The 26664-nt window shown below is 36.8% G+C and overlaps 1 protein-coding gene across 2 annotated transcripts in view; it reads right to left on the bottom strand.

The window, feature by feature from the left end:
• Window positions 1–8845: 8845 nt before the first annotated feature.
• LOC117406862 (mannosyl-oligosaccharide 1,2-alpha-mannosidase IB) overlaps window positions 8846–26664 on the bottom strand; it is a 90328-nt gene continuing 72509 nt past the window's right edge. For both annotated transcript variants that reach the window (XM_034011221.3, XM_034011222.3), the window contains exons 10-14: window positions 22611–22726; window positions 21481–21700; window positions 20491–20663; window positions 13118–13233; window positions 8846–10164 (exon numbers count right to left, since the gene is read on the bottom strand). In XM_034011221.3, coding sequence (XP_033867112.1) covers window positions 10032–10164; window positions 13118–13233; window positions 20491–20663; window positions 21481–21700; window positions 22611–22726 — 758 coding nt within the window. In that variant the 3' untranslated portion in view covers window positions 8846–10031. The remainder of the gene's footprint in view (window positions 10165–13117; window positions 13234–20490; window positions 20664–21480; window positions 21701–22610; window positions 22727–26664) is intronic.

Here is a 26664-nt window from a genome sequence, read left to right as displayed (position 1 = left end):
CTAAGAACCTCGAGGTTATCAGTACCCAGTTGTCTTATGCAAGGATTGAGCAATGGAAACACATGTTCAGTGACTCTGTAAACAAACTGCATTTTCAATGAAAAAAACAAAACCACACACACACCATTTCTAGCAGTTAAATTTAATCAGAAAAATCCTTTCGTTAAATAAATTAGAAATGAGCTGAAACAAAAATGCTTCTATAGTTCAAATGAACTAGCTATCAGCTTGTTTGTTGTTAACCAGTCACTTTTTTGTTCACCGTAGCTCCTGTGATACTACGGAACTCTGTGCAAAACTACAATGCTTCCACATTCATTTTGTAGCTATAAAATGTGCCTATTTTCTACTCTACATTCCGCTTAGAAGTACATCCCTTCGGCTCATTGTTCAGTCCCGCCTGTGTATTCCTTTCCTCTGTTGGCAGAGCTTTGGGTCATTCACACAGGCAGTTTTAGTGGCAGAAAATCAAGCTTTCACACTCACTGCCCATTTGGTCAAATCAGAAGTTTTCTACAGAAATGTATTCAATTGTAATGGAACTTGGTTAAGACAAGCTATTAAGGGTAGCAGAATCTGGGGATTTAAGGGGAAAACTGTCCATCTCTACATATGCCACATTTACATTACATGTACATACAGTCATGTACTGAGAACAGCAATTTGTTTGTTTTCAGTTAAGAAACATATTTTAATGCAAACATGCATTTATATGCATTTATATAGAAAATGACACCTGTCACACATTGTTTTTATACATTTAAAATGATGATCATGGTTATGCTTTACATGCTTATACATTGTTAGTTTATCTTGTAAATACAATTTAAACATTATGATCTGCTTATTGGACTTATAGGCATTTTCAAGTTTGGGAATCATGCCCAAATGAAGTTCCCCAACTCGGTTCCAACTGTTACATTAGCATGAACAAGACTGATAAATCTGTGTTTACAGCTGTTGCAGAGCATGTATGATTTAGAAGTAAAATTGACTGTTGATAAAGAGCTGTATTTAAATAAATAGTCTAGTCCCTGTAGCCACTTCAATTCAATTGCTAATGGCTTTGATTAAAATTGTTTAAATGTATTACAACGGAAGTGTTTGTGAGATTTATTAGCTGAAGAACAAACCACTGCTGGAAGAAGGGAATACCTCCTACTCCACAAACCCAGTAATAACCAATGTTATTTTGTGACATTGGTTACACAGTAAATGTGTACAGCGAATGTGAACCCGTTGGTAGAATTTACTTTAAGCAAAAGCAATTATTTTATTTTTTTATTTACAGAAGCAAAACCAATTCAAGTAAATACACATTTGTTATGAGGGCTGTGTCGCATTTTGTGTTGTTCAGATTGTGTAGTATAGAAGGTGTACTGTACACTGGGTTAAGATTGCTTTCTTGTGATCACCCAAAGTGCCTAAAGTCAGGTACAAGCGCACATAGTACATTATTATACCTCATCTTTAGTTCAAAGAAAAGCAAGATACACATGTCTTTTGTTAAGCATTTAAATTGCATTCCAGAACAATTTTACTCCGACTTCTTTAATTGGTTGAGAGGGTGAAAATTACACAAAAATAGGATGCGATAGAGCAATGAAGCTTTTTTATTTTCATTTCCTAAATAAACTTTGAACAGGTATGTCTTTCGAACACATATAAAGGTGACCTGAACATCCAGTACATCCAGTAATCTAAGTTTCCATTCCAGACATTCCAGATAACAAAGAAGGGATATTTGGAAAAGAAGGTTTGGTTTCCACTTACTAAATCCACCGATTGATATCAATTCACTCCCTCATCTATTAACAATATTGATTAATACCAGAGAGCAGACTTCAACAAGATACATTGAACCCCACCCCACACAGTGCATTTGTAATGTAAGCAACACTGCTGGTAAAGTTTAAGCATCTTATGCAGGCTCCATAACATGCAGACAAAAATGAACACAAAATATTGGTGTGTGTTGTCACCCCTGGAAGCTGCAAGGAAAAGTAATTAAATAATTGATCCTCCAAGGTTTCACATTGTCTCAATTAAATAATGCTGCTCAGTTTATCTTTAATTGCCCACTTCATTATTCTCACAGTTCCTAATTACTAAGGACAAATAATTAAAGACTTGTCATTCTCAGTTGCATGAAGTGAAGGTGGAGCCAGTGATGTTCTACAAAGCCAGCTCTGTTCAAGGGTTATAATTTAATACAGGACTGATTTGTAGAGCTGTTTTTATTGGGAGAAAGAAAATGCGCCATTATCCATACTATGAATGTATATCACAAGGTGATGCCAATTTGACCTGAACGAGCAAGAAGAACGCCCCAGTGAAAGCTATGCCTGACAGACTCCTCTGATCTGCATACACAGCACAGTGCTCCCGTGATATTTCACTCTTTGAGAACTCATTATTTGATTATTTATGGTTAGTCCATGTACAAATCCTTCTGTAATGGAGCCTCATTAATTCACTGTTTTCAATGTTGTAGTTTTTTGATGTGTAGTTATAAAGAACAAGAAGATGGAGCACCTTTTAAAATGCGTCACATGTATTTAATCTGGAGGGGTTGGAGACACGCACCTGTAAGAGCAGATAGTTTTGTGATACATAGATACTTGAAAAGTATCACACACTGGATACTACAAATAAATCTGTGAATAGCATGTACATATTAGTTATATTTGTTCTATAATTGTTGTTGGTTCAAATTTGTGCACTTTTTTATCTTGTATTTTACAGTTCTCAAATAAATAGTTATAAAATACATTTAAAAAATGTTTTGGGTTATTTTTTTTCACTTGTGTCTTTTATTGATTGCTCTAAAGTCACTCTAACTCAGCAAAACCAATAAGTTTGTGTTTTTTTTTTTTTAAATTTTTTACAATGTCCCCCTCATATAAATAGTAAAGAAAATAATAAAAACTTGTTTTTGGTTGGAAAAATTGTATAATTTTCTTTCCTCAGAGTATCACTTTGATTATTTATTATTTATTTCTTAGCAGACGCCCTTATCCAGGGCGACTTACAATTGTTACAAGATATCACATTATTTTTACATACAATTACCCATTTACACAGTTTTTTTTTTTTTTACTGGAGCAATGCAATCTAGGTAAAGTACCTTGCTCAAGGGTACAGCAGCAGTGTCCCCACCGGGGATTGAACGTACGACCCTCCGGTCAAGAGTCCAGAGCCCTAACCACTACTCCAAACTGCTTTGTGAGTACAATATAGTGATTTGAAACATATTTTATGTAAATACAGTCACTTTAATTCAATTTGAACAGTACATGGTCCAAAATGTTATTTTGTTCCCCAGAATTAAATAAGACCTGACCAGCCTGACAGGGTCAAAATAATTGGACTACAATGGGTTAATTTGTCATTTAAATGTTGTTTTCAGCTTGGAACTGAAACTCATGTTTGTTGGTTTGAGGCAGAGCCAGTTTTATGAGCTAGCAGCCCAGACAACTGCCCGGGGCACCACTAGGCTAAATTAGGTACACGGCACACGCTTCGGAGGACAGTGTGTGTTCATCTTTGCCGCTCCTGAGTCAGCTCAGGGGTGGTAGAGGTGAGCAAAGCTTCAAAAAAATATAATTAGATATTCTAAATTGGGAGAAAATAATAAAAACATTATAACTGGCGACTTAAATTTTTTTTTTTATTATATATACACACCATAAAATTGATACTGTGCTGCATTGAAAAATATATATTAATAAGAAACATCTGCTACAAATTAAGGATTACTGTATATCCCGATAGTGCTTCCATTCTGAGTGAAGGCTATCGTTCTATTTAAAAAAAAAAAAAAAAAGTGGCACATTTTAGGCCTGCTTTTCAGTCACATATGTGAACGCGCAAAGGCGCCTTAAACCGCAAATGTGAGTGGGGTTGCAGACCTAAATATGCAGTGGCCCGGAGGCGGCCATGGACCAGCCAGTATGAACAGGTTCATAATGTAAGTGTTGATCTGCATTTCTTCTCTGTAGATTATGGTTGATATATAGTCCCATCTGGAAGCCTTGCAGTTGGTATGTTTCCGAATTTTAGTGTCATTAACTTCCAATTCTGTTTACCATCAATGTTCAAATCTCTTTGGAAAGCTGCATAATCATATTAAGAAATACAGGGTGTGACAAGTTTAGTAGGAACTACAGTAAGTCAGAAATGAGTAGGGTTATCAGATTTCCAGAGTGTAAAAATTGGCTTTTTTGTTTCTCTTCAATTTACGGACACCATTAAAATAACAGTATATAATAACAATCATAATATAAAAATGAAACACCTGGTGTATTTATTGCAGATCATAAGGAGTCTTTGTTTTCTTTCTATTGTCATTTAATGAAAACATTAAAATGTACAAAAAACAGGATTATAAAAAACATATCAGCATTAAACAATCCTTAAGACTGTTTCTTTTCTTTTTGAATGGTGGTAACACAACCTAATAAAAGGACACTGATGATAAGTTGCTTTTTTAATTTTTTACGTACAAAAAGTGAATACCATAGCAAAACCGGGACGATTAATAATTTTACTGTTCTGACCAGAACAAAAAAAGGCTGAAAACTGGGAAAATTTCAGTTGTTTTCCCGGGATGTCTGGTAACCCTACTAACGAGGCAATGTTAATAAAGAAGTTGAGCCCCTGGATGGTACATATATTTAGCAGTATCTGGAGCACCGTCTAGAGGAGTTAGCTGTTGGCACAGTAGGCTTGATGGCAGAATTGTGACGACCATAACTGCAAATAGACAACGGCAAAGCAAAGGTCACAGAACTGCTGATCCTCCGGAAACCATTAGTCATTGATAAGAGAGGATGACAGCTGCAGAGGATTGTGACATCATGAAAGTCTTCAAACAAGCATAATAATGACCCAAACGCTGAATGTAGTAAAGCACCACAAATTATTTAGAAATAGAGGGGAGTTCCTAATAATGTCCTGAAAATACATTTTGAGTAAACCAATGCGGACGTGTAAATTCCACACTGCTGTTGCTATTTCACATTTCAGATGAACATAATTGGATGAACACCACAATAGTGTCGTGGACCTATGGGATGTTTTACTACATAAAAGATGAAGCTCAGAATCTGAGAAATTTCCACCTTAAACTCCCTTAAAAGTCACTGCTGTGCTGTAGTTACAAGCATGCTTTTCCATGGTTATGATTTAGCACAATGCTGCCGTCTTCTGTCTGTAACTACAAGAGTTGGAAACGTATCTAGTTCAAGTAAATACACTGAAGCAGAGACCATGTCTGAGACTTCTTTTACTGAAAGGAGCTATCATAACTTCACAATCAGAACTGATAACAAATTGACTAACTTCAAGCAAGGGGACTCAAACATCCCAATTAATATGTCTTACCTGTAATCTTACACATGTGCAGAAAATCAAGATATATGAAAACTGGTATGAGAAACCTCATACCTTTAATCCATCAGGCAGGGAAATTAATTCATGAGTAGCACCTTACTGCTTAAAAACCTATACTTTAAATACATTTACCATTCCCAACAACACACATTATTAATAGTTTTTTTTTTTTTTTTCACCAGCAGAACCAAAGGGTTTACATTCAGTATGCAAGGTTTGTATGCAAGAAAAGGCAGGCAACCTTGGCGTCCACCTTCTCATAATATAATTCTGAAAAAAATCTTTTAATGGTTTACAATCTCAATGAAACACAGAATTAGTTACTGTAATTTGTCCACTAAGGCACCACAGCCTTGTAAGGGCCCAGCTTAACTTTTTATTGTTGTATATTTTTTGTAACATTTGTACAATTATTTTATAATTACAAATACAGTGGAACCAGCAGCAGGAGCAGTGAGCCGCCAGGTTCAAAGCAGACGCTGTGATTTCTCATAGACAACAACCCAGACTTTGAATTCATCATGACATCAGAAGTGATGCATATAATCTGTCAAGTCAGCACACTCATTGAACTGTGAAAGGTAGAAGGCTCCCAGTTCCAGTCTGTGTTCATGTACTTCAAAGTATAATTGCCAGCCTGTGTCTTTTTACAGTCAGCACTCACATACCCGACCCAATAAAATTCTGACTTCAGTGACAGTTAAACAAGTGTGATGCATATCTGATTTTTTAATTTTGGCCCTTTCCAACCCTTGTACATTTTTTCAGGGAAAAAGTACAATGTCAAAAATACATAGCTGAAAGGACTGTGTTTTAAAATAAGTAGGCTTCCATTTAGATGTGCTGTAGCTGGTTTTGTTGGTACAGTAATATATTTTCAACGGAAGTATTTTAATTCAGAATTATATGATTCTGAAAATATCACTTGCCAAAAGAGACGAGCGGGAGGTGGGGGGGGGGGGGAGGTGGGGGAGGGATTTGCCTTGTGCACAATGTGGGAAAAGACCTGATTATGGACTGGGGAAGGGAATGAGTACTCTGTAAATAATGTGTGTTTGTAAACTGTGTTATTCTTGTTCAGATCTGTTAGTGTTCTCTGTTTGTTTTAGCAGTATTCCCCATTAATGACCCAACAGCAAAATTAAATCAAAATGTTACCCATGCACAGAACTGCATAAAACGTAAAAGGCAATACAATTTAGCAAAAGATAAAAAAAAATAAAAATACCAGTTTTCAGAATTAAAACAGTATCCAAAGTCAATATTCAAAATTGCAGAATATAGTGTTCGAACAGGCCCTAATGTCACAGTTCACTTGCAAATGAAAATGCACAAAAGCAAAAATGCATTACATTATCTACAACTGTTTAATGATCAAGTTCTTTAAATTACTGTAGCTTGTCTTGTTCGCTTTGTTTTTGCTTAAATTTTCTAAATGGGAAATTGGAGGAAGTGCTGTGTAAATGCACAATAAAGAGACTGATTTAGCATGCGATAAAAAAAAAAAAAGAAAAGCAGGTTGAGAAGTACATTGTAGCATTGAAGAGATAGTCTTTGTATCAGAAAATTGGTGACGGAGTCGGAAATCACACGTGACGGGGAAGTGCATTCATTTGTTACATATACAGTGCAGTGAAAAAGTATTTGTCCCGTCTGATTTTCTGCATTTTTGCAAATTTTTCACATTGTATTTGGTCAGATTTTTTTTTTGTGGGTTGTAGTAGTATATAGATGGAGTCTGAAAGAAAAAATGACACCAAAGTTTGGTGCTTCTTTCATTTGTTTGGTGTGCAAGGTAATCAAACATGCAATCTTCAGGTGTGAAAAAGTTAAAGGTTGTGCTAAAGCTTTCAAAGGAAAGTAAAATAATAAAATGTGAAGACAACATAAACTAACTGGCCAGCAAACGAACTGGGAAATAAAGTGTTGGGTTTTAAGGCCATGGGGAACAGACTGTTGTCTAGAGTATTTAGCAATTGGTCCTAATTGAGTAATTGCTTGATTGCCCAGCACTTAAAACGGGTTAATCTGAGATGGTCAGGGAGAGAGGAGAGAGGAGAGACCCAGAGAGAGACGAAACGGTGAGAGAACAGAGAACTGTAAAAGTGAAAAGGAGACTTTGTTTTGAGGGTAAGCAGAATTAGCCTGCCCCTGTTTAGTTTAAAGGGAAAATAATAAGTGAGTAGTTTAGCACCCGAGAACGGGATAGGTTTTTGTTTGTTTTCTGTTTGTTTTGTTTTCAAATAAAACCACGCTCCGGCGTGTTTCACTGCAAGTACAGCTTTTGTTTGGATTTGTTCAACTATTCTACACAACACAACGTCTTTAACCTGGTAAACGACAGCAAATTCTTTACTCTATATATACATATATATATATATATATATATATATATATATATATATATATATATATATATATAAATAATGGGGATTGATTTTATTCTTTATACAAGGGTGGTAAAATGCAGCTGACGTGTATCTGGGTAACGGGTATCCGAGTGCTGACTGTAGTTATTTATACATCAAGCTAGATACCAAGGCTTTATAGTCAAGTCAAAGTCAAATTCAAATAGAGACTTTTAATGATTATTTCCTGCAAGCTTGCTAGAAAAGCCTATAAATGGTAAGCATCTTTGTACTGTATCGACTGACAGACAGGTAATCCTGCAACTTAGTGAGTACATTGTGCCTTTAATACTATGTACTGCAAAGTTTACAAAGAGAAACACATTCAAACAAATAATACAAAGTATAATGGTAAAAAAAAAAAAAAAAACATTAAAATTAGCAAAACAAAAAAGTGTGCAGTAGCTAAAAGGAGATACACACAGGAACATTTTGTATACGAAGTCCTTATTTAAAATAATAAACGAATACATACAATATGGCTAAGCATGCCAAATCTCTGCTTTTGTACCATTTAAGGAGCTTTTTGAAAGTTTTGCGTTTCTGCATATTTTCTCAGCAAATGTATACATGTATAAATTATTAAACTTGTTTTCTGAAAGCTGGGTTTTTTTGTCATTGTAGTGACTTTATTTGCATAATTCTTATTCTATTATTGATGGTTGGAAACATGTGAAACTACACCCATTATTTCCTAGGTAAATGGAGTGTTCTGAACATGCAAAGTTTCTTTGATGTTTGTTATGATAAGGGTGTATACAAAATCATCACAGGAACTTTTTTTTTTGCGTATCAAATCTCTTTGTGCGTCTGCCATGCTGAGGATCCTAGTGGGAGACGAGAACCCCTTCTGCATTCTCCATTTAAACTTCACTATTAATCACAACTTTCTGGGATGTTCATTCCTATACAATTATCTTTAAAACATAAAATAAGAATAATAAATCAACTCTAGAGAAGGACTGTGTTTTTTTCTGTTATTCTATATTTCAAATTTTATGGTTAAAAAAAAAATGCTTTCACACTGAAAAAAGCACAGCATCTCTTATACGGGTCTTTATTTTTTCATCACATACACGTTTAAAATTACAACGGACAAATAAAAGATCACCCCCTCTAATAAAAACGTACCGGTTGTGCAACCCAGTTTGCCATGCTTGGGCACACCTATAATAAAATTCCAATTTAAACAGTGCAATTTTCACATTAAGAACAGAGCTACGTTGAGCCATATTTTTAATAAATGACATTATTGTTCTGTTAAAATTCTTCATACTAAAGGGAGACGGTTATCTATTATGTTTGTTCAAGATGCACTGAGGTACAGGTTACATCACAAACATGGGCATCATTTGGTGCCACAATATGCACATGAAGGTGCTGAAAATTAGAACTCTACATACTTATCACTTAAAGGAGGGAGTGCAAAACAGTCGTACATTCATTTACCATTTGCATCCAAAACAGGTTTCATCCTCAAAATCACCTAACAAAGACTCCAACTTAAAGGCTGAAAGGGGCTTTGTTTTTCTTTTTCTGATTTTTCATTTTCCATTTTGTTTCCAGGGATAAAGAAAGATAACAAATGCATACATTACAAGGTATACAGGAGCATAATTATGCACTGAACAAGAAGCTACATGACTGCTGATAAGTTGTTTAAATAGAGCTGGACTTCTTTTCTTTCAGTAAAAAATACCAAGTGAAAAAGGGCAATGTACACAAACATTAAGCTGCTACTATACTAATTCAGGACCTTGAGTTATGATGTTTTTCATTTACTACAGAAAAAAAAACCCTGGCTCCCTCCAAAGTGTCTCTACAAAAGGTTTTAGTCAACGGATTTCCATGCCAGGCCACTCAGAAAATGTGTTTGCTGGTTGGCATATTGCAACAAACGAGGTATCCTTGCACACATTTGAAGAGGGAATAAGTCTATCTTCTTTCCCAATGTCCGCGACATACTGTAATCCTTACATTTTGGTCAGGTTAAAAAAAAAAAAATGGAATCTTTTAAATTCACTTGCTTTGATCTCCAGCGCAAACACGTTTAGAGTAAGAAAGAAATGAGAATGCTCAATCCCCTGCAGCAACCAGTCCGCTGACACAAATCTTTCTACAGGATTTCATAGTTTTTCTATTTTAATTGATTGGATTTTACTTATTTGATTTCATCAGTCTGAAGGCCTGAAGTGGTCCAATAGCACAAGAGGCAGCCAGTTTCAGATCCTATCGAGTCACACGGTTGCCTGAAAGAGTTGTGTTTGCCAGATGCAATACAGGCAGAGGGTGAGCTTCTGTGTTGAAGACCCAGCTGTCTAGAGGTAAAAAGTCATCACTGGAGAACAGCAGATACAGATACCTGAAATCAGAATAAGGTGTACAGAATGAGTCCTAACACAGAGGCAAGACATGACTAGTTAAGTGTATACATTTATTCCCCCCCCCCCCCCCCCCCCCATTGTCCCTGCTAGCACTCGAAGCCCAGAATTGCAACTTAACATTGCACCACAAGTACTCTCTGTTATTGCTTTCCAATTGACTTTTTAAATTTGTCCAGTCATGAACTTTCTTCCTTCTTGATCACTTGAGACCTCTGGAGACATAAACTGGCCCAGCCAGCTTGTTTGAGACGGACTCTTCCAATAATTACTATTGAAAGCCTGTCGCTTCCAATTATTCCTGAGATTTTAGCCACTGGATAAGCCTGTCGGACTAATTTAAATGACTAAAAAGGTATTAAATCTACAAATAAGTTCTGAAATCCAATTAATGTTTGTTTCAGAGTACCAGATACCCCCTTCTTATCAAAAATCTACAGTATTTTCACCCAGTCATTTCAGACATAATCATTACTATAGTATTTAGCCTCAGTCCTTGAAACATTCAGGTTTTCTAGGTGTCTTTACATCAATGGCTAAAGATCTGGAAAACATGTTAATCTTGACTAATTAAACCAATAATTGGTTCAATTAAGTAACCGAGAGCTCAGCTGAAACGAAAACCAGAAGATCCTGTAGCTGTCCAGAACCAGGGTTGGAAACCCCTGGACTAGGTTATTTAAAAAAAAAACCACACCTGCTTCTGCTAAACAAAAAAATGAGGTCGATGTTACAGTATACCAGTATCTCAGATAAAACATAACTGTACAAGGATATAAAACCAACTACGATTCTAGGGGTCTACAGCAGTGGTGCACAACTTGGTCCTGCAGGTTCTTATTCCAACTGCACCCTTAAGTACTTTATTGGACCTTATTAGAAGCTTAATTGGTCCAATTAACTAATTTAGGGTATGGTTAGAACAAAAACCAGGAGGGACACCGGCCCTCCATGACTTGAGTTGTGCCCCACTGGTCTACGGAATGCAAATATACAGACCCTGTGTTTTCAATCTTACCTTAAACAAACAAACAGATCCCCTCATTTTAGAAATGGAGCTCCCAACTCTGGAGATTAAGTCCAGTCCAGATATTTTTTATAACCAGATCCTAAATTAGTGAATTAAACAGGGTTAAGGATCAATCAGCTAATTTAGGGTTGGAACAAAGTTCTGGACTGAAACAGATCTAGTGGGCCAGAGTTGAGAGCTACTATTTTAAAAGTAACATTTTTGTTTTGAGCAGACTTGGATTCTTCATTGAAACCTCTTGAAACTTGTTAATTGTGTGCTTTGCCACTTAATGGAATAATGGACGGATTTATTAAGTTATTTTCTTAGTTCCCTAAATATGATAGATATCTAAATTATGGATTCAGCTCTGAAGGCAAGTTAGGTCTTGACAAGAAACACATTTCATAGTAAATCAAATTTCCACCAGAAATATTTTTTATAATTAACCAGCAGGGGGCACTACTGACCTAACATCCCAGTTTCATTCTGCACTATTTTATCTAAGACAATGTTTCTCTCTGTATTAAATATTTCTTTTGAAGAGATTTAGGAAAGGTAAATAAATTTTAGAATTTAGAATATATGTTCTAATGGCATATTCCAGTTAGCAGAAGCGAACTACGTTATAATCATATTTATTTTAATCCTGAAACATGCAAATTGTAATGGATTTTTATTTCACGAAATGTTCTTGATCTGGAACAGAAAAAACCCTTTAGCTTTGTCTAGCAGGCATTCTGTTTTCATTTGGTTGTATTTCTTTTACTGACCACAACCACACTTGTGGATCTATGAACAGAAGGGGATTTTGAAATATACTGAAACTGTTCATATAAAAACATATCCAAAAGACACTTAACATTTTCATATAATACCTACTTATGTACTACAATGCCGATTTCTCTAGGTACATTATTAATAACAAGATGCAATGTTTTTTCAACTTTCTCGAGGGAACAAGAACACAGTTTAAGGGAAAACACAGATTGTGGCCTTTTGAAATCGTTTCAGGTTGTTGTTTTTACTCCAGATCAACAGAATCTTATGGAATATAAACCCAATTCAATGTGCGTGGTTCAGGGATTAAATATATGATTCTCAGATTGCTCCTTTCTTTTTCTAAACTGGAATTTGGCACTAGACAGTAAATGGCAAAATACTGTGTGAATGGTAAGTTTTATTGATGTATTTATTTACCTTGCTTCAATCTCTTTTATACGATTATATACTCTCTTATTATACAAATTGCATTTCTGAAACCATTGGAAGTGGTGCCCTAATTTGCAATTAGTCAGCCATACTGAAATGAACTGTGGCAGATTGAAGCTGACAGATCTGCTGTGCCAAAGTTAGTGTGAAGTATGCTAATGATGTCTGATTGCTTATCAAACAGTCTTATTAGTAACAATGGGAGGACAAAAGGAAACAAAAAAAACAGGTTGGGGAATTCTACCAAAACTTCCTTCAACTCATCCTCTTCGGCCAAGACAGCCTTTCATGGGGTACTGCACAGGAAAAGGGTTACATTTCAGACCAGACAGCACTTCTGCAAGTCTTGAGGCAAGCATCTTGCACCAACGACATTAAAATGTGAGTAATAAACTTAATATGGACTAAGTAGGCAAGTGCAAGTCATTTTCTATTAAATTTGGATACAGTGACATTTTTAAGAGACTGATTTGATTAGTCTCAGGAATGGAAATATGACTCCTATTGCATAGCAGTTTCACCCATTCCAGGTTCTACTACGAGTTTGATTAGCCACAGTGTATAGGTAACCAGCTCAGGAGTGTCTTATTAAATTCGTAGTAAAACCTGGAATGGATCAAACTGTTATACAATGGGAGTCTTATTTCCACCCCCGTATCTGGTTACCATCTGTGAACAAAGATGAATAAAAAGACTAAAAGCGAAATACTTACTTCAGTGTTTCTGCCAGGAAGAAGCTTTGCTGCACATCGTCAAAAGTTGGGGATGAAGAATAAACATCCTTCACACCGGAGAACCCTCCACTGACCCTGCAGTGCTTTTCAATGGCCTAAAACAGAATGACACATCAGACCCAATCTCACATTTTTCATTTCTCATCTGCAGTACACCAATTAAGGTTGGTTTAAATTTAAAAGTCCCAATGAAATCGGATAGTTACACATGCCACAAAAAAATGAGCATGCTAGCAAAACACATCATTTAAGAAAACCGCATAGAGACAACAGAATCACTGCATCCTCAAAAAAACACATCACAGAAGAGGCTGATTATTTCACCCCAAGAGCAATACAAAACACGATTGTAGAGCTCCTTTAGCACATTTTAAAGATCTTAATCCAATTTTCTGCATGTCTAGGAAATCCAGTTTAATTTCTGCAAGACCACATTGACAGGTACTGAAATCTCAGGAAAGAATGAATCTAGGCAATCTATTGTAATGTTTTGTCAAGCAGAGATAAAAAGCTAATACCCATCTACCTGAAAATAAATGCTAAACAGCTGGTTCACTGAAATAGAAATGTTATAACCAAGCTGTTGCAAGTGTAGGACTCTTTTGTGGACCCATGAAAGTGTGGGGAGAACCCACACCTCAGTGTGCATGCTGTAAACAGTAAACTGAATAGCTGCTCTTGGCACTTTGATATAAAAAAACAGGGTTTGGGGAATCTATGACATCTAGGTGTATAGAAACTAGAGAAAAAGTGTAGGGTAATCCCACACTATGGTATATTTGTTATAAAGGGGAGACTGAGTGGCTGCCCTTAGCACTCTGGTCCCAAAACCAGGAGGGAGTAGCCCATACTATATAAGAGATAGATGTACCCTGGAATAATGCCCAAGAGGTTGCGAGGCCTCTCGTGGAAAGACCAGTACCCAGTGGCGACGCGTGGCGGGGGAGGTGGGAGGGGCAGGTCTGGTCACGTGGAGTTAATATTGCACTAGTAGGCCTATATACACTGCATACATCACTTTAAATGTCTCTGAAGTTGTTTGTGTAGTTCTTGTATTAGAAATAGTTTTGGTTGATTGATTTTCATATTAATTTTCCTGTCAGTAAATTATATTGTGTATGCAGTATTGTGTGTCTTTTTCTTTCTTTCGAGCCCTGTGATAACCTATTGTTAACCTGTGTGTAAATACACTGTATAAATGCACTAAACATTTTATTTATTTAGGCACATACAGTAAAATTAACCATCATCAGGTCTTCATGTTGTACATACAGTATTATGAAGTAGTATACAACTTTCAGGGCAACAGTAGGATGACCACCTTTTCAAAATGAAAAAAACGGGACACCTGCCATTTCTTATGCTGGGGTATAGTTACATATTTTTTCAACTTTTTTTTTTTTTTTTTTTTACTGTTTCTGGGGGGGGTAATAATTAGTTATCGTGATTGTGAGAGTAAAATGATTAGAAATGGAACCAGCATTAAATATTTGTGAGCTAGTTTTTCCTTTAAGTCTGTATTTCAAATAGGTTTATTTGTAGCTTTTATTGTTGTGGACTATTTGGCTGTCATTGTAGTTGCTGTTCTGTCTCGATGGCAGCGTGCTGGGTTTAACCATTTTTAAAAAGGGAAACTCAGGAAAGAACAGAAATGCAGCACTCTGACTGAAACACTTTACAGCATGTTGATGCAGAGTCGTTATCGGCATGAGATGAGATGTCGGTGTGATTCAGTCGTGAGTACCATGTGAAAGGTTTCTGCGGGCGCGTCTGGATATATGCATACATTTTTTATTGTTTTAAGTGGTGAGTGAGCGAGTGTAAGGCATTGCAAAATAATGCGGCAGGGGTGGTGCTATGATGTGCTATAAACAGATATGCTATGGTTTGACTGTGGCGCTTAACTGTAAGATTGCACTGTGTCTACAAATTCGGGACAAATGCCGTCCTGGAGACATTAAGCCCAGGACCGGGACTTGATCTTTACAATTTGGGACTGTCCGGCCCAATTAGGGACGGGTGGTCACCCTAGGCAACAAGTCGCCAACATTTCTGGCTACACCACTGCTATTTATTTATTATTTAAAAATAAAAAAAAATATCTTTTTTTATGTTTTTCATAAGTGGGTAGAGAATATGTAAGTGCGCAGTTTATTTCAAACTTTCAAACCTTGATAACATAAACAGAAAGTCCAAGACCCTTCAAGAGAAACCAAACCTGACTCTTCTGTAGTTCAGAATGTTATTAACAGCACAAGAGTGTGACGATCCTTCCATTTCAAACTCTCAGGTTAGTGCAGGTGTAGCTGTCGATAAGAGAACCTTGCCTGTAAAGTGTTTGGAGCTCTCTTGATTGTGACAATCTGGCGTAGAACTGTTTGTGATGAAAGATCTGGTAATGTTAGAAAGCTAGCTTAATGTTTACATACAAATGGTTAAAATCAGGAATCGGGTTTGAGCACGGTTTCGCTTCATTAGTTTGTTTTTGTTTTGTTTTTTTTGTTTTTATGTGGGGGGGGGGGGGGGGTGGTCGCCACTGCCAGTGCCCTTTTCTGGTGGGGGCAGGTTGGCTAGGTCATAGGCAGTCCAGACGGTGTCAGGTAAAAAGCTGCTATTTAATCTCTGTTGAATGCAGGGGCTCAAATGGTGGTTTCGTAAGCACGTTACGCACCACATTCAACCGCCAGCAAGGGACAAGGCCCTTCCGAGGAGGACACAACCTACGAGCTCCCTTCAAAAACTGTCCCACCAGGAAGTGAGCTCTTGGGGACACAGTCTATTTTAATACAGCAAGCTGAAATAGCTGCCAGGTAGACTTTAAGATTACAGGGAGATTTCCCCTCATTAAAACGGTCCTGCAAAAACTGCAGTATGTCTGCCATGGGACAAGTGATGGGGTCCAGCCCACGAGATACCAAGACTGGAAAACTCCCCATATAAACCTATACTGAGAACGTGTAGAAGCGGCCCTGGCATTCCTGAGGGTTGCAATAAGCTCATCCAAGAAACATCCACAGCTGCAGGCTTATGAACTGGGGTCCTCTGTTTAGGAAGAAGACGAGCCAGCTCCTTCGAGGACTCCTGTGCCAGGTGAGAACGCTGCAGCTTCTCATCTACAACGGACCTGAACGTGTGCCCTGGAGAAACTGGGGCATCAAGCAAAGATTACTTTGTTCCCATCGGGGCCTCAGGCACGAGAAAGCCAGAGCTGCCTATGGGCAGCCATCAGTGCTGTAATGTTCCTGCCCAAAGCTTGCCCGCTGTACTTTGACAGGTGCAGCAGATGGTCATTAACCCCGCTCCTTGTTCAGATCTGGTTAAGAGTGTCGCTTCTGCCCTCTTGAAGTCGATCTGGGGGAAGGGGACACTTCCGCCTGCAGAGCACTTTTCCTACAAGGTACCATTTGGTTATTAATAGCAGAGTTTTAATTTTGGAAAGTTACTTTTAGTTAAATAAGTAAGGTTTTAACCTTGTTAAGTTTCATTTTTTCATTTAATTTACTTACTTCATATTCGGTAAAATTTTAAAATTTAACATTCAGATTTTTAATACCGGTTACAATAAGTCAAACACTATTTCTAAGACCAGGTTTCAACTTATGAGTGTTGTAGAAGTGCATCAGTGTAAACTGTTGTTATGGAGACACTATTACCAAGAGTCTATCCTGTTATAAAACAGCATCATTGCTCAGAATTGTTTTGCACACTGGAAAAGCTTGTGGTACAACTGGGTATACACGTCTTAAGAAGTTGTGAAATACTATACTAGAATAAAAGATTCTGTAAATGGAACTCTAAATTTAATTTTCATTGTCCAGAGCTTGTCTTTGGATTTTAAAACAGCAGTGGCAAGCCAAGACATTCATTAAAACCCATTTTCTTCTAGTCAGCTCTCTACAGGTTAAAAAGATTGGGACAAAAAACAGAAAATAAATTAGTCAATTGTCAGTGTTGCCTGATAGGCTTGTCTCCATGAAGAGACTTTATAGAGTTTTGTGCTATTAATATTAACAGTCTATAAACACTATTATATCCACTAAATGGTTTCTAAATGACTGGTTTATCGCCTGACTTACAGGCCTGATCACAGTCAATGGGAGCCCTGGGATTTCACACAAAGAAACTACTGCTTCAGCAATGAAATCACTTTTCTTACCATAGGGTGAAAATAACAGCTTTGTTTGAATGTATAATTCAAGGTGGTCAGCCTGTTCTTCATAGAGAAAGCCTAATTAGGATGCTGAGTGGGTATGTGCCAGTTTGAGTTTGCTTCAGCACTGCAGGCGTACTGCACTTCAATAACCCAGTAATCTTGAGAATGATGTTTAAGGTAGGCAATGGATTGGAAAGTGTTGTCTGGATCAATCTGAATGTACAGGTAAGGTAAGTAGAGAACCATGCTGTAGGGCCATTCCCGCTAAAGTGGACCAATCTTGACCAATTAATTTCAGGTACAAATAACTTTAGTATAATTTTAAGCTTGTATCAAGAGATTTCCACCAGAAAAATATGAACTGATGTTGATCGTTGACACAAAGTGAGTTAACACATTAAGTGCAGTCTTGCAGTTGGTTAACGTAAGTTATCACCTGGTACTCAATATATGTTCCTAAAATCTATAAAACTTGATTACTTCTGACTGTTATGTGTTCATTATAAGGAAGCATACAAATCCACGAAGGACAGTTGCACATTGCTAATTTAGATTTATTATGATGTTTAGAAAAACAGGAAAGCTGGTATTGGAGAGAGCGAGTGGTAGTATTGTACAGTGTGCGACAAAGAAAGCACAACACATTTTACTTTCACTGAGCTGTAAGATCTCTGTAAATATAAATCAAAACACAAAGACATTTATGATGCTTTTAGATTTGCAGTTGAGAAAAATGAACACAAACACAATTAGGTGTAAAAACTATGTACAGTAAATCTCAGCCGGATTTCATTTTACAGTGGCTGCATGTGAAATATAATTTCAATGACGTGCAGGAGTCTAAGGGGATGGTTCTCAATGGAGTCAACACTACTTTAATCTCTCTCCTGTAAGAAAATGACAGACTGCGTCCATGATGCCATTCCGACCAAGGCTACATGGAGTGTGATTAAATATGATCACTATATGCATATTTCATTATAAAATCATTCACATGTAGATTTAATGAAAAGAAAGCAATGCCTCTTGAGATTGTATTTGGTTCTGAGAATGCTTCAAGTACTTATTTGGTGTGGTCAGCAGTCCAGATAAGCTGTCGTTTTTACTCATTAAAAAATCCCAAATACATACTCAATTTAAATTAAATTGTGAAAACAGGCATTGCAATTTTGCTGCATAGCTTGTCTGTCCCCATGCCTCTCCTGAAACTTCCACTAACAACTACATCTCCCAGAATACAGAGTCTTCAGTTACTAGGAAACTGTACACAAGAAAAACCAAACCAACAAACAAACATTATCCAGTCTCTGGCTAGCCCTGTCGTCTTTGCAGCCAATCACAGTAAGAATAAGAAATATCTGACGCTACACAGGTTGAATCGTAAATACCCCAGTCCATCTACAAATCCAACTGGAACCGTCTTCAGAGGCAAACGCTAAAAAAAGTGCCTATAATATTCAACTAACTGTTTTTATAACTTATTAATGCATCTCCTTATTTTATTTATCTGTATGGATTTATATTGAAGTTTTAACATGTTCACGTGTTTAAGAATTTAAATGTTAAAATATAAGTAATGTAATCAATTTGCAGAGTCAGTGTGATACCTTGAAAAAAATGCACTGAGCCGATAAAGAACGTTGTAGATTCCCCTATTGTTTTTAATGATTATGTCAGCATTTAGTCAGCCCAGACACTTCACAGGAGAAGAAAGGGAACACAAACCAAGCATTGGTGCGACCACACTGATGTTTATGTAAAAAGCACATTTAAAACGGAGCTTTTAGTGAGTAGCGGGTACATTGCTAGCAGGTAGATGGAAGTGCTGTAGATATTATTTAGTGCATTCATAATATTTTGGATTACGAGGTTTGGGTTGAAATTAAAAGGTTTTTGGTATTTTATATTGTTGCTTATTCCTATGTTTTTGTGCAGTTTGGAAAAGAGATGTCCTCACAAATAGAAAGCATGCTTCATGTAAGCAAGCTTGTTAAATTTGCAGACGACACAAAAATAGGTGGAGCAGCAAAGGTCATTCAAAATGATCTAGACAGCATTCAGAACTGGGCAGACACATGGCAAATGAAATTTAATAGAGAAAAGTGTAAGGGACTGTACGCAGGCAATAAAAATGTGCATTATAAATATCATATGGGCTTTACTGAAACTGAAGAAGGAATCTACGAAAAAGACCTAGGAGTTTATGTTGACTCAGAAATGTCTTCATCTAGACAATGCGGGGAAGTTATAAAAAGGCAAACAAGATGCTCGGATATATTGTGAAAAGTGTTGTATTTAAATCTAGGGGAGTAATGTTAAAACTTTACAAGTAAGATCTCATCTAGAATATTGTGTTCAGTTCTGGCCACCTTGTTACAAAAAGGATATTGCTGATCTAGAAAGAGTGCAAAGAAGAGCGACCAGAATTCAAAGAATTTAATATATTCAGTCTTGAACAAAGAAGACTACGCGGTGATCTGATTCAAGCATTCAAAATTCTAAAAGGTATTGACAACGTAGACCCAGGGGACTATTTCGACCTGAAAAAAGAAACAAGGACCAGGGGTCACAAATAGAGATTAGATAAAGGGGCACTCAGAACAGAAAATACAAGGCACTTTTTTACACAGAATTGTGAGGGTCTGGAACCAACTCCCCAGTAATGTTGTTGAAGCGGACACCCTGGGATACTTCAAGAAGCTGCTTGATGAGATTCTGGGATCAATAAGCTACTAACAACCAAATGAGCAAGATGGGCCGAATGGCCTCCTCTCGTTTGTAAACTTTCTTATGTTCTTTTTTGTGAGGTTTGGCAGTCAAGCTACTCGAAATCGGATGCAGCAAAAGACAGTACTGCAGACTAATTCTACCAATTACTCTTCAGCTCAAGGTACTACCTTGGATGAGGTTTTAACACTAACATGTCTACAAAATGACCCTTAGTCCCTGATAAGTAACTATAGTTACTTTATGAACAGAAAAGGCTGTTGTATATATTGCTTTAGTCATAATGAATGACTGATTCACATTTCAATGCAAGAGAAAACGAGCCAACCATTAGCACACAAGAGACACAAGATGAGCCTGTCACCCAAAAAAGGGGGTCTTGGGCTCAAGACAGACATACTGGCTACGTGTCAGTATTGAGGCTGACGGGACACTGTTATTGAACTGTTAAGAAATGAAAACTAGTTTTTACCTGTGCTGCTTCCCAGCCCCACTGGCGGTACTTTGGGTCGTGTGTAAACCTCCACATGTACCAGTATGTCTCGATTACCTCCGGGCGGAGAATGTAATACTTTTCATTCTGCCGGACTGCCACTGCCTCCAAACCGCTGTCAAATTTGAAAGCCTCTGGGCCCAGCTTTAGAACTACAATGTCAAAGAAAAACAGTACTTTTATTTGGGTAAAAAACAGAACTTCTTAATTTGATAGTTAAGACATGCATGTTAGTATGGAGGAGGAATAATGAAGGGTGACCAGGACACCTACGTTTGATTCTCTAGGTATGCTATATTTCTTTGTTACATTATTATTATTATTATTTGTTTATTTAGCAGTTGCCTTTATCCAAGGCGACTTACAGAGACTAGGGTGTGTGAACTATGCATCAGCTGCAGAGTCACTTACAACAATGTCTCACCCGAAAGACGGAGCACAAGGAGGTTAAGTGACTTGCTCAGGGTCACACAATGAGTCAGTGAGTGAGCCGGGATTTGAACCAGGGACTTCCTAGTTACAAGCCCTTTTCTTTAACCACTGGACCACACCGCCTCCTATACATGAAACATCTTAGTTCATATACATTGTACCAACAAGCCTTGGGCAAAGAAGGAAAGCAGAACTGTAAAAGTCTCCTAATTTGTATTTCTTTATTAAAAAGTATGGCCAGTGTTTCATCTGTTTTCTCATAGTAGAATTCTTCACACAACAATTTTACAACTGCTGTGGGAAGCAACACGAATGACTAAAGCAACTGTTAATTTATCCAGTTGACAACGCCTTCAATTTATTTTGTTTGTTATTTATTTCTGCATTACTTGTACTCCTTTTTTTGACACACCAGGTGATTTCTAGAATAATTTCTCTCTCTCTCCTATTTTGTTACTTTCAGATACTGTAAAACTTACAGACACATTCACATACCAGATTATTCAATACAATCTCTATTCCAGCAGCATTTGTTACCTGTCCTGTCGTAAGATTCATGACAGGTGTGTGCTATCTCCGCCCCCAGCTGCAGGTAGTGCCCAGCTTTGTCCCCCTTTGACCCATCAGCCCCCAGGGCGAACATCCCACCAGCGAAACACGTAAGGTGACCCATCTTCTTCTCCAGGTGCCCATTCTTCCACTCCCCAATGAATGTCAGCCCCCCATTGGACTTTCTGATCAAGTGTTTCTCTATCGCCTGGGGGGGGGGGTTACAGAAACTGAAACTCAATGTCCAATTGAAACAATGTAACCTGCCTTGCCATGTAACATTTACAAAGTGAAGGCCTACTTAAAGTGACCCATCATTGCAAAATCAGTCAGATGCTGCTCAATTGCTCAACTGGAAATGTAAAATGTGTCACCTTGATGTGCCCATTTATTAATTGTTTTAACAAACACATACTTTAACTAGTGATAGCAGATATAGTTTTTTTGTAAAACTGTTTAATACCTTTTTTACTTAGTCATGCCTGTAAATATATATCTTTTTAATTTTGCAACATACCAGAATACTGCATTGTATTATTACAGTATGGCTTATTGCACAGTGTCATCCTGACTGCAAATTAGGTTTCTTTATCTTAAAGACAAAGTCACAATAGAAAAGGTGGTAAAGATCTTGAGATTATGTCTGACAGTTTGACAATGGAGAGAGCAGTGTGGGACAAGGTGGATAAAGAGCTGATATACTGTAGAAAGGTGAATGACTCAGAGCTGTTGGGTTGGAGCAAAACTAATAGAACGCATTGTGAAAGCACGGTAAAATATAGGTAAGCATTGTAAAGAATAATGAAGTATGGTAAAACATATTAATAAACATGGCAAACCAGGGTCATCTGGGCATAGTATAACTATAGGAAAAGTATGCTAAAACTAGACAGCTAAATCAGTGCAGAAATACCATGGTAAAATGTTATAAAAGGGATAGGCAGCTCCATGATACAGAAAGCATGTTGTTAAGCATTTTAGTAATGCTTTATATATATATATAAAACATAACCTCCTCCCCACTGGATACGTTATTAACCTAAAAATGCATTAAATTAATTATAACGGACATTTCAGCTGCTGAAGGTACTTTAAAATGGAATGAAATATATGCTTACCTCAATGGCATCATCGTACATCTTCCTTGCTTCAGTATCAGCTTTGTCAGACATTAGCCAGGCTTTTAACAAGTACTCATAGAAGCTGTCGCCCAGTCCTCCCACAGATGTGTGATCTGTCAAAGTAAAATATAAAAAACCCATTACTAGTAATAGATTTCTACAATTTAAATGTTTACTGCAGTCAGAAGAGAACAAGGGGCCTTATGCTTCATAAGCTTTATCATCCCGTAAACATAAATACACTGCACAAATATTGTCTTTGTTCATTACTTCGCAATATGGAATATATATATATATATATATACACACACATATACATATATATATATATATATATATATATATATATATATATATATATATATATATATATATATATATATATACACATATACATACACACACACACACACACACGCACCATATTACTTTGAAATAATGCCGCCCTCAAATTAACGCTGCCCTCGAATTAACGCCTCACTCAGATATCAGCTTTTTAATAGACGCCGCCCTCGAATAAACGCCGCTCTCAATAATGAAACAGAAAGGTATTTTTTTTCTACCCCTGCTCAAAAAATAAAGAAAGAAACGTGCAACTCTGCCTATGTACATGACACCCCCAAAGAGACTGCAACCTCAATCCAGCATGTAATACAAACTAATGTACACCCACCTTAGTAAGCAAATGTTATTTTATAGTAGAGTCCTAAAAGACAACCCAAGATGAACTACTTACAGCACAGCAGTCCTTCACGTCCCTTTTTTCTGCAGAGTTCAGTGCCAACACAGCAGGGGACAAAACAAGGGCTGTCTGTTTACCTCGTCCTCAGCTAGGATGGTGAAAACTTAAAAACTCAAGAGGAACTTAGAGCTTTGACGGTCACTCTAAGCGCTATCCGAAAGCTGGCTGAAGATATCTTCTTGTAGTTTAGTTGTTTTGTTTTTTATTCAGTTGTAATCAGTTACTCAGTCCTGTACAAATATATATATATATATAAAACTTGCTTACTATCTATCTACTTAGTTTCGGTTTCTCTTACAGAGAAATTACAAACAATCAGGTAAACTACAGTGAGAATAAATAAATAATAATAACCAAGTAGGATATATTTTAGTTTTAACAGAAATCAAACCCATAGTCAGAGGTAATATTTTTTGTTCAAAAAAACAACTGCATCACACTCAATTACTGACTGTTCTCTCTCCTCTTCTTGTCCCGCCCCATAGCAACCAATACACTCTTGATTCGCTGGTACAGTACTCCCTGACCTCCCAACTCCCAATAGGCTCTCGTTAACTGTCAGTAAATGTACTGTATTAAAGCCCCCAAAACACACAAGAGGATATTCCTGCAGATCGGAGGCGCTCACAGCGCCACTTCTAAAATGCCTTAAATCATGTAATAAAATACTTCACCGTTCAAAAACCATAGCCTTTCTGATAAACGCCGCCCTCAATTAAGTACCACAGCTGTTTCTAACAATTTAAAATAAAGGCTGTGGCACTATTTTGAAGTAATACGGTATATATTAGTCTTTACTGTCATTCAGTGTTGCATTAACACATCAACTTATCTATTTACTCTTAGCTCTTTCACAGTATTTGCAAAAGTGTATATGCCACCAGCTTTCAACCAAATATTATTTATACTTATATATATATATATACAAAAATCAAATACCAAAAACAAGTTTCATTGTACAAGAGAGGACAGGAACTAGAAACTAAGCTTATAAAAAAAGGATCTAATTGGACGATTACAGCACACCTCATTACGAATGTTTGGATTTATTCACAGTATTCAATTCATACAGGCACTGGGGATGAGGACTAGTTATTAGCAATCTAATGCTTGCTTAACCTGCTAGAAAAAACAAAGGAGTGTTTTTAAATTAACCTTGGACCCTTCAAACCACTTTTCAAGTCACGTTCTCATGACTCACACTGCTGTCCAAATGGTAGTGCCTTTAATAGGTGAGCCGCTGGGGACACGGACTACTAGGGATATATACAGCTATGGTCAAAAGTTTTGCACCACTCTATACAATTAACTCATTTTGCTACATAAAGTCGTAGGAAACCTGCTGAAAAATGTTACGTTAACATAATGAATTACATACCACTTTGTAGTTGTCCATATACTTAACAAAAAAATTAATAAAAATTAAAAAATGTGACCGACATGAAATACTGTACTACTATTATGGTTTCCGGTAGACTTTTGCAATATCATTTCATAGTTCCTTTGATTACATGATGTTAAATAAAAGATCTAAATGTTTTTTTTTTTATGTTTCAGTCCTAAAATTGCTAAATTTTTGGCCACAGCTGTTGTAAACAAATGTATTTTTAATGCTTTTAATGATTCTGTATTCTATGCAGTACCTCAAGTTAAACTGTGTGTTCATATCAATAGTGTTTCCTGGGTTATATACATAAAACTTCTCTTCTTGATACAGTCATTTTTTTACATAAGACTTTTAAGATTCAAGAATTATGTTTGAACAGATGGTGTCAATCTGGCACCTGCCACCTAAATGAAGGGAATTATAAAACAATTTGCATCTTGATAAATCTCCAGGCATTGTCCCGGGAATTTGATTAATGTTTCATAGATCTGGAGCCAATACAACAGTCTTTCACATATATAAAACAAAATGATAAAAAAATGACTGTGGGGCACTGCAGCTTTATATAACAATTCAAATATTTAACGTTATAGTACACTCAAGATGCAACCACATCAGCCAGCTACACTGGACCAGAGTGATCATCTTTTTGTTTTATTAAAAAAAGAATCAACTTAACTTTAGCGGTTGAGCTAAGGAAAGAGCTGCTAAGGCACGTCACGTATTGGCAGACAACTGCTTAACTGCAACCCCTGCGGCTGTGACTACCTCACTTGTTTAAATATGATGCAAAATAAATTATTGAGCAAGGTCATGCTTCTTAAAGTTTGGTGTACTTTCTAATTTCTGGTTTGATGGAGCATGTACTGTGACTTACGTTGACAACATGAATGACAAATGGGATTAGCTGAAAACTCAGCCAATCATTGGTCTGCTCAGCTGTTGCCAACCAACAAACAAACAGATCTTGGTCCACAGAAACCTGGATTACAAGGAGGCCTAGGTTAATATTAAATTTCGTTTTTTGGTTGTATACACTTATATAAAAAATAATTTGGTCAAAGTTGGAGCAAGCAAAAGAGTACTTTGAGTTGTTTTCTGCTAGCCTGTAGATGGGGTGAACTCTGTAGAGTAAACAGGGATCATTGTATACATTTGTTGTTAGGGTATTGTTTCCTCACTGTATTAGTTTAAGTAAAAAAAAAAAAAATTAGGGGTGGCAACGATATGAAAATTGTATATCAATATCATGCACTTATTTCAATAATAATCAGTCTTCCAAAACACTGACATACACACGTTAACAGGCATTTACATATGAAAAGCAATAACTTACTTTAACTTAGTGGTGCTTTGCTTCACAATATCCATGGAGTAAAACAAGGTCTTGTTATACTGTTTTACTATTCCATCATCAGCCTCCTCAAAACCAAAATATTTCTATACTTCACTGCACACAGACTTTGTAGCCAATGCAGAAGTAATTGAATCTACAGCTGCTCTGTGTGTAAATGCTGACTTACGACAGCTCTAAAAGTATTAAGTACGGTGTCATGACGAATTTTTCATTTTTTTGGAGACGTGTTTTCAAAGTACATCTCAAAGTACATCTGCATACCTGCAACTTTTAAAAACACGAGATCGGGAGGACTCCTTTTTTTCGTACTTACTGCACAACTTACTCCAAATTATTGCACAAATCAATATAATTATTCTTACATATACAGTAAATAATGTAAGGTAGCCTGGCTTCAAAATACAAATGTAATAAATTCAACACAAAGCAATAATGTTTCAAAGCAGGAATTGTTAAACTAAACTTAAACCAGAATGTATCATCTAATAATGTAATTCAACCGTACCATCTTAAACATGAAACATGACCGTACCATCTTAAACATGATCTTACGATCCATGGCAAG

Source organism: Acipenser ruthenus, chromosome 8 (genome assembly GCF_902713425.1).
Source record: "Acipenser ruthenus chromosome 8, fAciRut3.2 maternal haplotype, whole genome shotgun sequence".
Classification (NCBI taxonomy): Eukaryota; Metazoa; Chordata; class Actinopteri; order Acipenseriformes; family Acipenseridae; genus Acipenser; species Acipenser ruthenus.
Note: the sequence above shows the minus strand (reverse complement) of the source record. Positions and strands in the feature narration are given on the sequence as shown.